The 13,252-nt window shown below is 46.5% G+C and overlaps 1 protein-coding gene and 1 long non-coding RNA gene across 3 annotated transcripts in view; one reads left to right on the forward strand and one right to left on the reverse strand.

Moving 5' to 3' along the window:
* The window catches only part of Kif5c (kinesin family member 5C), a 153,655-nt gene that overhangs the window by 102,569 nt on the left and 37,834 nt on the right, over positions 1-13,252 (forward strand). For both annotated transcript variants that reach the window (NM_001107730.1, XM_087651556.1), the window contains 5 exon segments: positions 617-685; positions 2,534-2,740; positions 5,039-5,185; positions 8,458-8,646; positions 12,031-12,148. In NM_001107730.1, the coding sequence (NP_001101200.1) occupies positions 617-685; positions 2,534-2,740; positions 5,039-5,185; positions 8,458-8,646; positions 12,031-12,148 (730 nt within the window).
* LOC102556679 (uncharacterized) lies at positions 594-2,707 on the reverse strand. Its single transcript, XR_015684333.1, has 3 exons — positions 2,513-2,707; positions 1,325-2,102; positions 594-1,003 (listed from the first exon to the last, which is right to left on the reverse strand). It is a non-coding gene; the product is annotated as an uncharacterized LOC102556679 (long non-coding RNA).

A 13,252-nucleotide genomic window follows, 5' to 3' on the forward strand; every position in this document is an offset into this window, starting at 1 on the left:
CTGGAGGTGGCCGGCTCTGGTGGGGAGAGAGCCAGGCAGAGCGTTCTTGCTGTCTCAACAGCAACACCTAGTGGCGGTGAGGAGAGCTGTTGTTTTCCTGTGTGCACACCCCGCTGGCCGCAGGCTTCTCTGCTTGTTCTGCCTTTCAATTGATAAGACTATTGGTTGCCAGTCAAGAGGGCTGTCTATTGGAGAAAACTTACATAGGCACTAGTTTTTCTACTCTAAATAAATGGGCACGGTGTAGCGACCCTTCCTTCCCGTCACTTGGCAACATTTCTGGTCACAGATGTGCTTGACAATCCATTCTGTTTACATCTTTATGTGGGGATCCTTCCCTCTGTAGTCTCTGTGGTTCCTTCACTTCCCAAGTGTAAGACCTCTGGTTTCTGGGTGGGCAAGATTTGGGTTCTCTAGGTAGATATTACATTTCCTAGAAAGAACGCTGGGTGAAGAAAGACACGAATTAGCAAGCTCCCGGAATGGCTCCTGCTGTACTTTCCCCATCTAGTAAGTGAACTCGGGACTGGCCTCTTGGTGTCTGATTCTGGAAGGGAAACAGGGATATCAAAACTGACACAACTAACGGAAAATTAAACGCGATGTTTCATTTCAGGACGATGAAATTAACCAGCAGAGCCAGCTGGCTGAAAAGCTGAAGCAACAGATGTTGGATCAGGACGAGGTAACACACACAATGAATTCCTTTTTACAGAGGGCTTTTTAAAAATTACCTGTCATTGATAATGTTAGTCCTAGAAATACGATTTGTAAATAACCCTTTTTAAAACTTTAAAGCATGTAGAGACTTCTTGGTGGCTCTCCTCTCAGTGCCTGCTAAAGGCTGATTGTGGCTGTGTGCAGACAACAAGCGCTCGACTCTGTAGTACTTTGAGGCCTCAGGAGCTGCTCTGTGCCGCGCTTAGCCTTTGGGGATGGAGGGGCAGACACCTCTGTCCTGGTGGTTGGGTGGGGGTGGTTCCTGCTCAGTCGGCTCTGTGAACTGCCTCATATAAACAGAATGGTTTTCACATATGCATAAAATTGATAATATTCACCTCGTTAGCCTTTCCTGCCCCACTGTCCTCTCCTGCTGCTGTACTCCCTTTCCCAGGCCCTCTAGAACCCATATAGAACGGAAAGTACATGACATTTGTCTTCCTGAGTCTGGCTTATTTTGCATAATATGATGATGTCTCAAATCCTTTCCTACAAATGACACAATCTCCTATTTCTTTATCACTAAATAAAACTTCATTGTGTGTATTTATATATCTATTAATCAACTGTCTGTCATCTACCAAGCCATCATATATTTACCCACCTATTGATTTGTCTGTCATCCATTCATCCAGTCTATCTCCTCTCACATTTTCTCTACCTAGTTGTCTGTTGCCAGGTGCCTAGGCTGGTTCTGTAACCTGGTGGTTGCAAGAGTCCGCCATGTACTTTAGCACAGCCTGTGTCTCCTACTCTGTCCTACAGGGCAAACACAAACAAAATCAAAAGTAGACCATCAAAGAAGAAAGCCAGCTGGGACCGTAGTGCTGTTACTGTGTGTTTGGCACACTAAAAAGGAGGCCACCTGGCTTTAGGCTCCCCCCACCAGCATTCAGTTCTTCCGTAAATGTCTTTCTTGCACTATTTTGCCATGGATTTTACAAACGGGAACCCAAGCAAAGCCCAGGTAGCTAATCTACCAGAGACAGAATTCTCTTGCTGAGATCACCCAAGTCTTTTTTTCTCTTTTGTGCTTTAAGATGTTTCCTTGCTAAAGTGCTGTTGATTGGCTCACACAGTGACTGCAGGTGGCCGAGATCGATGGCCCAGTCTCAATCCCCCACACCCAGGAAGCACTGTAACCATTTCCTTCCTCTCTCTTCTCATCATCTTTCCAGCGTAATGACTGTGATTCTGCGGGGAGGCAGTCTGTGCCTTTGGAGTCATGGGAACCCTATGGAATAGGTTCCTCTCTCAGCTGTGCTTGAGGCACTGCTTATGTTGTCTGTTGTGGCTTCCACACTGTTCTTTGCATCTCTCAGAGTGGTTCAGCTGCCTCGGATCAATTCCTTTTGTCACTGTTCAAACGGCAACATTTTTCCCTTGCAAAGAAATAAACGCTCATTAAGGAAATCAGAAAATAACCATGGTAACAGCCAAATAAAACATCCACAAGCCCAGGAACTCTTTTTACCGTGTGTTAGAGTTTGGGGCACGTTCTTCTATACAGTTCTGATGTACATTAAGGAAAAGCGACTTCATTTTAAGTACTGCTTGGATGATTTTGAAATCAACTTACATACAATATGAAGTTGTGGCACTGTTTTCAAAGGCTCTGCCAGTGTGGTCATGACAGTTGTAGTGCCCTGGTGTGTGTGTGTGTGTGTGTGTGTGTGTGTGTGTTTTACTTAGCATAACAATTCTTCAACTTAAAAGAAAAAAAGAGAAGAGGTTTTTGAAATAGCATTTGAAAATGCGGCACAGGTCCTTGACGTGTAAGTGGTGCACTCACCTGGCCTCCTCATTTCCCCAGCTTCTAGCTTCCACCAGAAGGGACTACGAGAAAATCCAGGAGGAGCTGACCCGCCTCCAGATTGAAAACGAGGCGGCTAAAGACGAGGTGAAGGAGGTCCTCCAGGCCCTGGAGGAGCTGGCTGTCAATTACGACCAGAAGTCACAGGAAGTGGAGGACAAGACCCGGGCCAACGAGCAACTGACCGATGAGCTGGCCCAGAAAACGGTTGGAGCAATAGTGTTAAGGGGGCTGGACTTCTTTGTTGACAGACTTATATAGGAAGGCGGTCGCTGAATGCTTATTGTGTAAGACTCAGTTTGCTCCCTGAGGCCTCTCCAGCAGTCCCTTCCCCACAGAGTGCCTGTCACAGCTGTTTTACACCCAGGAAGCTGATGACATCAGCAAGACTGCTTTCTGGAAATAGTTAGCAGACTCTAGATCCAGAAAAAGCTCAGTGAGAAATTTGACTTTATGACTCTTTTTGGCCTCAGGCAAGATGTTTAAACGTCGTGAGTTTTCATTGCTTTATCTATCAAGATGACAACAATGTGCTTCCCCAGTGGCATATGCGTTAGTGACTGCTTAGGTAAAGCATGTAGCAAGGACCTCTGTGTGTGGTGGAGAAATGATGATCAATGAGTAACACTGAAGGCATTGTTATTAAGGAGCAAAGATGGGGTTCCCACAGGAGTTAAGCAGTTCATCATTTACCTCCTACTGAATGATGTTGCTGCTGCTTGTTCTATCTTGGGGGGACAGAGGTAAGCTGGCCCCGTTAACTTGCTTCCGGCTAGAATATTGCTGTATTTCTGATTCCTCCCTGAAAGACAGATGCTGTGGGTTTTACGTGGTGAGCTGGTGACAGGCAGTCTGCTGAGGTCAGTGAGCGTTTGGTGATGTAGCAGATGCCATGCCCTTTGCTGCCTGGACACGGCTCATGGAGAAGTTGAGCAGCTGTAGCCTGGTGCCCTCCGCCTGACCGGCCTGGTGTCCTGGACTGTGCCACACTGCCTTATGGAAACACCAGCCCTGGGCGCTCAGAGCACTTGGGGAGGAAAGTGCTGGCTGCTGGTGGTGGAGTAGGACAGGAAGTGCTACTTGCTTCCCACATCCTACGGCATGAAGGAAGAAAGGCCTTCCTAATGGTTTCCAGGGGACATGGCTGTGTCTGTGGAGTTAACTAAGGTTAAGCAGTTGGCAGTGCTGATCTACGTCACTGCAGACTCCCTTAGAGAGGACCGCCACTCCGCCTCTACTTAGAGTTTCCTTGGGTTCGTACATCTTGTCCCTTGTGGGCTGTGCATCTTAAAGCAAGGCTTCCTATAGTACGCTTCTCATTTTGTGTCAGAACAACTATTATCAGACTGCTTTAAATATGCTATTTTTAGTAAATTGTAGTGACTAGCTGCAAATGCCTTTGAATTAGCTTGCGAGGCCCCGGAAGTAGAGGATTTGTTCCTGCAGCAGTGTTTGAGTCAGCACCAAGACGCTGGAAGAGACTTATTCCATTGGTTCTCCTGGTAACAAACATGGGGGGTAGAAAAGAGGTTAATTTGATGAAGTTTGGTGAAAAAAATAGAGCTTTTGCTGCTCATGAAGAAGCTCTGTTATGGAGCTTGAGTGATTTTGAAGAGTTACAGCATTTAATTTGACTTCCCTGACGATTGAAGATGTTCTAAGTTGCTGTCTGTCCTCATTAATGTTTGTCTGGGCTGTTGATTGCAGACAGGGTATTTGGATGTGACCCAGGGAGCAGATTTGTATTTGGAGCTGGGGAACCTGAATTAGAACAAGGGAGACGAAACAACATTTGGTGAGTTAGAGAATATAGTTAAATACCACAAACACGGGGCCACTTTCTGTGCCAGCGTGTGCACGTTAGAGACCAGGTCAGCCTTCAGCGTCCTTCTTCAGTGCCGTCTGTCTTGTTTTTGAGACAGTCTCGTTGTTCTGGAGTTACCTGAGTATGGTAGGTAGCTGGCCAATGGGCCACAGGAACCCTTCCAGTCCTGGGATGACATGTGTGCACCCCCGACCCAGATACAGTTTTTAGGACTCAAACCTAGGTCCTCGTGCTTGTGCCGCAAGCACCTGACTGGTGCAGCTGCCTCTCCAACCTTTTTATTATTATTATTATTATTATTATTATTATTATTATTATTTAAAAAGCCTTATTGCATTTTATTTACCCCATGGTGCATGGGTGGAGGTCAGAGGACAGTTTGCTGGAGTCACTTCTGACCCTGACCACTGAGCCATGCTCTGGGGGCCTGGATTCATTTTCAGTAACTCACTTTGCTAGTGTGAATATTACTAATAATACATATCTAGTTTTACAAGATAACATCTCTGAATTAAGTTTCTGGATCAGAACCAAGTACAACAGTTGGCCTTCAGAGTTCTCTTTCACGGAGATCAGAGAATGATTAAAGAGCTGGTCTGGCATGGGCTGTTGGGCTCCAGAGGTCGCAGGCGGGAATTCGTGGGCCACCTGGGTAACTTGTGGCTGAATTTGTTTTCCAGACGACACTGACAACCACCCAGCGGGAGCTGAGTCAGCTACAGGAGCTTAGCAACCACCAGAAGAAGAGGGCCACGGAGATCCTGAACCTGCTTCTCAAGGATCTGGGCGAGATAGGTGGAATTATCGGCACCAACGATGTGAAGACCGTAAGCCAGGCTTCTATTCTCTATCCCTACTCTGGTGTGATCTGAGTCAGGCTTTGCAGCACCTGAGGCGCAGGGTTACGCGCTGCACGTGTGGCATGCTGGGAAATAATTGAAGGCAGGAAAAGAAGAGCTGGTGCATGAAGCAGGGGCGAGGGGGTGGGGGATGGAGGAGAGGAACAATTTGCCTTTCACGTCTGAGGAGGATCTTCCAGTCTTAGCTGGTTTTGTATGACTTGGCTTTTTCCTTCAGCCTTACCTGCAGTGTCCCCACATTGGGGGTCAACTGGGAAAAGCTACAGCCCAGGTCTCAGCATCCCCCCTCCACTTCTCCCCCACATGAGGGCTCGGCTGGGAGAAGCTACAGGCCAGGTCTCAGCCCCCCGCCCCTCCCCCCCTCTCACCCAGTACAGTGAGAATTCTCCAGCCAAGCAGTATGAATTGAGAACGGCTCCCAGCTGAAAGGCAGCTAGCAGTGGCTGAAAGAGTAAACCACACTTAATTATGTGCAACAGAGGAGCCAGAGCCTCTGTTACTCAGGGTCATCTGCATCACCTGGGGCTAATTAGCAATTTAGACCCCAGGCTGACCTCAGACACACTGAAGCAGAATCCGCCTTTTAACAAGATGACTCGTGGCTTATTAAAGTTAGAGAAACCAATTTTGTTTCATTGTAGTGACTCCCTAACACAAAGGACCCAGCTGTTCTATTTCCTTTCTGCCCGACCTTAGCCTGCTTCATTTTCATATCTTTAAGCTTTTGCCTCACGTAGCAAGATCACTGCTGTAGCACCAGCTGTCAAGTCTTCATTCATTTACATCCAGTGTGCTGCATCGCTGACTACTTTTACCCAAGAGAGGGGACTGTATTGCCAGAAATTGCCAGTAGATATAGCCCATGCTGGCTGGTCAGGCATAGGTCATGTGGATTGTCCTGTAGAAGAATTAGATCACCATGAATGGCTTATACCCTGGAGTTGTGCACACTGGTGCCCCTGAAGACAAGGAAGTGAGAAAGGGAGGGAAACGGGAAGTGGTCTAGAGTTGTCTCATAGCTGGGATGAGAAGGAAGAGAGAAAGAATGTTATCAGCGAACAACAACAACAACAACGGTTGGTTACAGAATAGGTCGTCACTAACCTGAAAAGCTGGATAGAGAATTACAATACCTTTAGTAGGGTTAGCGTTAGATGAAGTCAGCCTCACGGTTTTGCAGTGTACTGTTGTGTTCTGAGGATGGCAGTGACCCTACAGCCTGTCCCTCACTCCCAACACAACTCGAGGATCCACAGTTTTGACGAGCTTTCCCATGACAAAGCACCTTGGATTGAGTAGTACCTGTGTCTGTTGAGGACGCTGGATGGAGGAATGGTGTTCCTTAACTTGCCGCTCACAAACCTGACAACAAATTCTTTGGAATTACCTTTACTCAATGATCCTTCAGAGATCGTCAGTGATTGAGCACTGAGAACCCTGAGATCACCTCTGGGAAACAGAAAACCACTGAATGGTGCCGAGAGTCTGGGCCGAGTGTCCGGTACTTTCCGCCTTGTTCACAGCCGAGTGTTTATGAGAGCCTGGAGGAAGCACAGCAGCAGTGCAGCTGTGGGCCAGCAGTTTCAGGCCCTCCCAGGTTAATCCGTTAAGTCCAGCTTGGCCAGTTTGTGCTCTAGGGTTGATTCTTAGAGCCACAAGTTGGTGTTGAGCAGTGCAATTCTGCACAGGGCTGATAGAGGCCTCCCAGGGCCACATGGAGCTGATTTATGGGATGTTGGGACCTCCTGCTGATAACAATAAGGAAAAGTATTTTTATGCTAAATGCTTACACAGAGCTGAGGAACACATTAATGAAATCAAAGAGTGTCTGTGCTTTCGAATTAAAGGTCCTTCTTGCCGGAAATCACAAGTATGATGAGAGTATTTTTAAATACTTAATTGCATGTTTGGGGATTATTTTTAGGTTCCAGACACTAGATGCCCTAGTTAATTTCATTGATGCCTCTCACTTATAGATCACGGTATTCTCAGAGAGCCTTTTTCTGTGCTGGACCAATGACAAAGGCTGCAAGCGTATCTGTGCTGTTGCATTATGGGATGGTTGGAATGAGGAGCAGTATTCCGAGGCGAACCTCAGGCAGTCACAAACCTGACTTAAGCTTAGCAAGGGCCTCCATGAAGGGGAGTCACAGCTGATAATTGTTAGTTTTTCCTGCTGTTAACTTAGTATTGTGCTACAGTCATTAAGTGTTGTTGAATTCTTATAAGGTTAAAACCACAATACAGGCACGTATAACTGTATACTTCACGCTTACTACCAATATTCAGAGCTCATACCAATACCATTTTCTCTCAGCTCTCAAATGTTTACATGGAAAAATATGTGACTTAATGACAGCAGTGCTAACATTTGAAGAGTTGGGAGGGGGCTATTGGGAGAACACCGGAACATAGAAATTGCTGGCATTCTTGGATTCTGCTGGGACATACAGTCTTCCTAAGGTGCAAGGCTGCCCTCTGGTGGTTGAATATAGTACACACAAAGCTAGTTTCTTCACAGCTCAACTTGCGACTTGCGTACTGTGCATTTCCGCAGATGGGGCTAACCCAATACTTTGTTTCCACTTTTGGTTTCTAGTGGAGTTCTGAAAGTTAGAAAGCAGATATCTCATTCAGGAATCCAGTCAGAGCCATTTCTTCTCAATTAAACTTAGGCTTGTTCTTAGACATCTTATTAAGTAGGTTACTGTCTACTTGGAAGGGCAGCTCCTAAAAGGCAAAGAAAAAGAGATTGGTAGCAGCAAATGTCCAAGCATGGAAATCTTCACGTGAGGAGGCACCCCATGAATGGTGCATTCTCCCGCATTAGAGGCTCTGCTTGAAGAGTGTGGTGAAAGTCTTTTATATTTCAGCCACTGCACGTAGACATTGGGCTTCTCACAACTGTGGAAAGTGTAGAGAAGAGAATTGAAGTGTCTCTCTACAGGTGGGACATTGGGCCACTGTGGTAGACATGCAGGGTGAGGTTTCTGAGGAGTGTTCTCCTTAAATTCTTAAGTAGTTTTTCTTCTCATGGTTAACTGAGGAGTGTGTTTGATGTGGGTTTTGGTGGAAACTTTCTCTCATGTAATCTCTGAGGACTTGACAGTGACTTCACGTTCATTTTCTGCTTCTCCTGTGACTGCAGCTTTTGCCAAAAAAAAAAAAAAAAAAGCTTAGGGAGCCATGGTCAGGTTTCCGGAGCTCCACAAACTTCTGATGTTGCCTTCTGTGCTCAGCTGGCAGATGTGAATGGAGTCATCGAAGAGGAGTTCACCATGGCCCGCCTGTACATTAGCAAGATGAAGTCGGAGGTCAAGTCTCTCGTGAACCGAAGCAAGCAGCTGGAGAGCGCCCAGACGGACTCCAACAGGAAGATGAATGCCAGCGAGCGGGAGCTGGCAGCTTGCCAGTTGCTTATCTCGCAGGTAGGCCATCCATTTGGTCACCCCCATCTATTGAGGTCTGTTTCCCCATAGCCTTCTTGGGGCTAATAGTGTGTAGTAGGGAGAGTCATCGTACTCCGCCTTAAGTTAGCCCACACACCTCTTCTTGTATTTTTGAGACAAAAATTTCACTTTGTAGCTCAGATTGGCCTTGAACTCATCATCCTCCTGCCTTAGCCCTACCCCCTCATCCCCTACTGGAATACGGGTGATTGGTATGTATTACCAAGCCTGGTCTCTGGGTTTATCCTTAAAGCTAGATTTTGTTGTGTCAGTTACACAAATCCCTCAAGGCTTCCCTATCTTCAGCGTGCCTACCTCTATTTCTCCACCCACCTATGGATGGCCATAAAGTTAGGCATGCGTAATATATCTCTAAGTCTCCTATTAGGTAGGGAAGCATCCTACCATGAGCACAGTGCAAGACGTGTGATAGAAACTGCTGTTGTTGATGGTAGTGGCAGGCCACTGTCTGTGTTTATCACTTATACACACGACACTAAACATTCCATGATTGTCCATGATCCTTAAAAACTTCTATAGGAAGATTTTATTCTTCTTTCTTTTTTTCAAATAAAGATGTGACTGTGATTAAATATATTGTCCAAACACATGATGGCGAAGTCTGGGTTTCTCCAGCTTGGGGCATGTTTCATGGATGAGTTAGCAGGCCAGCTCTTTTCCCATTGGATTAGCATTTTCATCTCAGGAAGGTAGCTCAGAGGACCGGGGGTGGGGGGGGCAGTTCTGGGCTACCTGGACGTGTAGCTTACATGTGGGTTTGAGATTTCTAAGATGTACCAGTGTGTGCTGCCCATCAGCTCACAACCGAGTCATTTGGGGAGATGGGTACCAGTGTGGATTAGCATGTCTGACAGCACCACGAGGCAGAGCGTCAGCTTCGGATGCGACTGAACATAGTGTGCAGTGATAGAAAGCGCTCTGACCTACTTCTCTAAGATGTATCTACAGGCTGTTTTCACATTAAGTAAAACATTGAAAGGGCTCCTCAGTGGTGGTATGTGGCGGGAAGTTGATAAACACCATGAGATATAATTTAGCAATCCTTTTGATAACACTGGGCAAATATAAAACCATAAAAATATGCACACCTGATGTTCTGTTTGTGTGAGCTCAGTACAGGTGTGCTCACATGTATGTGCACATGTGGAGACCAAAGGCTGACCTTGGGTGCCTTCCTCTGCTGCCTTGCTGGCTGCCATTTGAGACGGATCTGTGTTCATGATGATTAGTCTAGTGCTTGTGTTTTGGCTACACTGGCTGGCCAATGATCCTCTGGGACCCACCTGTCTGTGTCCATCCTCAGTACTGGGGCTGTAGGCAAATGCCACCACTGTCAGCTTTTATATGGCTTCTGGGGATTCAGATGTCGGCCGTTCTATTTGTGCAGAAGGCCACTGTTGTGCGTCTCCCTAACCCATAAGCGGTCGTTTGGTCCAGTTGTTTTATGTACGATATTTTTCATTGGTAATGGAGATAAATATTTTAAATTTCATATGGCATTATAATATCCTGATTATGTGGAAACTATTGGATGCACTATTATTTGACATTATTATAAAATATATTACCCAAATACCTGTTGATATACAAATACTGAACTTATGTGGAAGAATATTACAAAACACTTAACAAGAATCCATAAAACTTGGGCATTTGGGAAGTTTCATTATATAAAATAAGTTAAAATGAAAACAGTTGAATCTATGCTGTTTTATACCTTTGTATACCACACACACACACACACACACACACACACACACACACACACACATCTTAATTTGTAAGACAGTATGGTTTTTTTTTTTATAACTATATTGTCATTAGCAACAAGGCCTTTTTTTAAAACTTGCGGCAAGACATGTTCATAATGTATAAAAACTGAGAGGAAAAGGTAAGCATTAGAGAAAAGTACAGCCCACCCTAGTTTCTAGGTCACCTTTGAGACTATGACATGTGCCAGGGTGGTAGGTTCCAGTTGCCACAGGCAGAGCACCCAGGGCTGACAGCCCAGCCCATAGCCGCTCCCCAGCTAGACATAGCAGCTCCTCGCTCAAATCCCTCTTGCACCCTGTACACTGACATGACTACTCGGATGTCAGTCATGTCATCCTGGGCCTGTGTAGGTGAGGGAGGAGGCGATGGTACAGCCAGCAGAACCTCTAGACAAGGGCCAAGGGCACGACTCTATCTGCAGTGCTTGAAGCGCGCCGTAGACATGGGTGTAGGCTGTGACCGCTGCTCACTGGATCGAGTGCAGGGGGAGGCAGGAGAGCAGCACTCACTCTCAATTTGTGCGGCCCCAGTCCTCAGGGTGACACTGACTGGTATATGAGAGCTAGGATGCCTTGAAAATCAGAGACAGCCATTGATTCGGCCTTTACGTCTATCAGAAACCTTGGCTTTCCTTTTCCGGTGTGGTTTCAGGAATCTAAGAATATTTCTCACTAAAATTCTTTCTTCTTTGTTCATATGCTCCCCCACCCCCACAAGCTGTTTTTATATCTCTTCCAAATCAGTTGTTGAAGAGTTGTATCATTGGAATTCATTCTGCTGGGTTGTCCTGCCCGAACACGAGTCCCCAGACCTGGGGGAACAACCTGCATATCCCATCTGTCTAGGGTGCCTTTCAGCCCCTGAGCTCCCGCCCATTTATTGGTTCATTTCACTGGTGTTTATTAAGTATCTACTCTATACCCTCATGAGCAAAAAGCAGTGATGTTAAATAGAAGCCAGGGGCTGTGAGAAAATGACGAAACCTGGTAAGGAGCCGGCCAGGAGGACATTGTGTGCATGCGAGGAGAGTACCGGCAGAGAGGACACTCTCCAGAGGGAGGAAACCTTGAGGTGCAAGGTCTCTAATGAGCAGAGTTGAGCTGTCTCAGGGGGACAGAGGAAGAGCAGATGTGCTGTTAAAATCTATAGGTACAAGTCCAAAGAGTGAGACCTTCAGCCCTGGCTGTTTCCTGTCCTCCTCTTCCCTCCTTGTGGTGCTTCGCTTGAATCCAGGCCATCATCCATGCTAGGCAGGTGTTCTAACACCAAGCTACTCCACTAGCCACTCAGCATTTACCATGAAGGAAACCAAGGCAGGCTTTGGTCTCCACATGAAGTGGAAGCACACAAGGGCACGGCTGTACAGCATCTGGAAGCAAGCTGCAGAGTACATGGAAGAAACAGAGAACTCCCTGGGTCCTCAGCTCTGAGTCCCAGGCAAAGGAGAAAACGAGCCGTTCCACGGCGAGGTCTCTAACTTGTCCTGTCCTATTGGACAACTCCAGAGAAGCCGGCACAGCCAGATGCTGGGTACTCACCTTTCCTTCCGGTCTGTTTTCTTACTCACAGCATGAAGCCAAGATCAAGTCTCTGACAGACTACATGCAGAACATGGAACAGAAGAGGCGGCAGCTGGAAGAGTCGCAGGACTCCCTCAGCGAGGAGCTGGCCAAGCTCCGGGCCCAAGGTAAATATTGACTCCTTTGCAGGTGTCAAACACTTGGCTGAAGCCAGCCTCTAGCTGGCTGAGTTCTGATGTTTGGTTTTGTTCAGGAACTACAACATAACTGAAAGCTACCCCTGTGTGTCTGCTGCTTCCCAGCTTCCCTCTGTCCACCCAGCTGACTTGGCCAGCATCCTCTCCTTCCAACCCAGTTGACCTCTTGCTCTGCAAAGCTCGTCCCTTAGGCTTTCAGATTTGTCTCTGGTGCTGCTCATGTCTCTTAGGACTGCCTTGGAGCGGGGTCTCACTGCCGTCTTTTCTGGATTGGTCACCTTGCTGAATCCCAGGGGGTGATTCTGAAATGCAAATTCTGTCTTATGGCAGACCCTGTGGGTGGTGCCCTTCCATGGGCTTTTGAACAAGTTCTTCCCTTAGCTGTGTGGTATCTGACACACAGGGAACACTTAATAATTGTGGGTAAACAGAAGCAAAAATTAAGGGTGGCCATCAGACATGCAGAAACCAGGACAGGGTTTAAGAACACTGCAGTGTGGGGAGGGAGACCAACCACACACAGAGAAGGCTGAAATGAAGGCCAATTCTTTATAGAACGATGTGAATGATATAACGGCTCTTCAGGCCGTTTGATCCTCGGACTTCAAACATTTATTGCAGAATTTTATTTTATATTTTTAAAGATGGTGTGTGTGTGTGTGTGTGTGTGTGTGTGTGTGTGTGTGTGTGTGTGTGTAGGTGCCTGAGGAGGCCAGAAGAGGGTGTTCAGAGCCTTGTAGGTGGAACTATCAGCATTTGTGAACCACCTGGCGTGAATGTTGAGACCTGAACTCTGTCCTCTGGAAGAACACCAAGTGCTCTTAAATACTGAACCCTTTTCCCCAGTCCCTCATCACAGAGCTTTAGGCCAGAAACATATAAGCAAGAATACAGAGAAGAAAAGGAAACCACACAAAATATCTAAAAGTTCAATAGACTTTAATAGAATATCGGTCTTCATGTCGGAGACAGAACATGCGTATGTGTGGCCATGGTTATGATGCAGTGTTAGGATAAAATCTTTATTGCAGTTACTGAAGGTAAATGGATCCTTGTATTCTTAGAAATTAATAT

Source organism: Rattus norvegicus, chromosome 3 (assembly GCF_021556685.1).
Source record: "Rattus norvegicus strain SHRSP/BbbUtx chromosome 3, alternate assembly SHRSP_T2T, whole genome shotgun sequence".
Classification (NCBI taxonomy): Eukaryota; Metazoa; Chordata; class Mammalia; order Rodentia; family Muridae; genus Rattus; species Rattus norvegicus.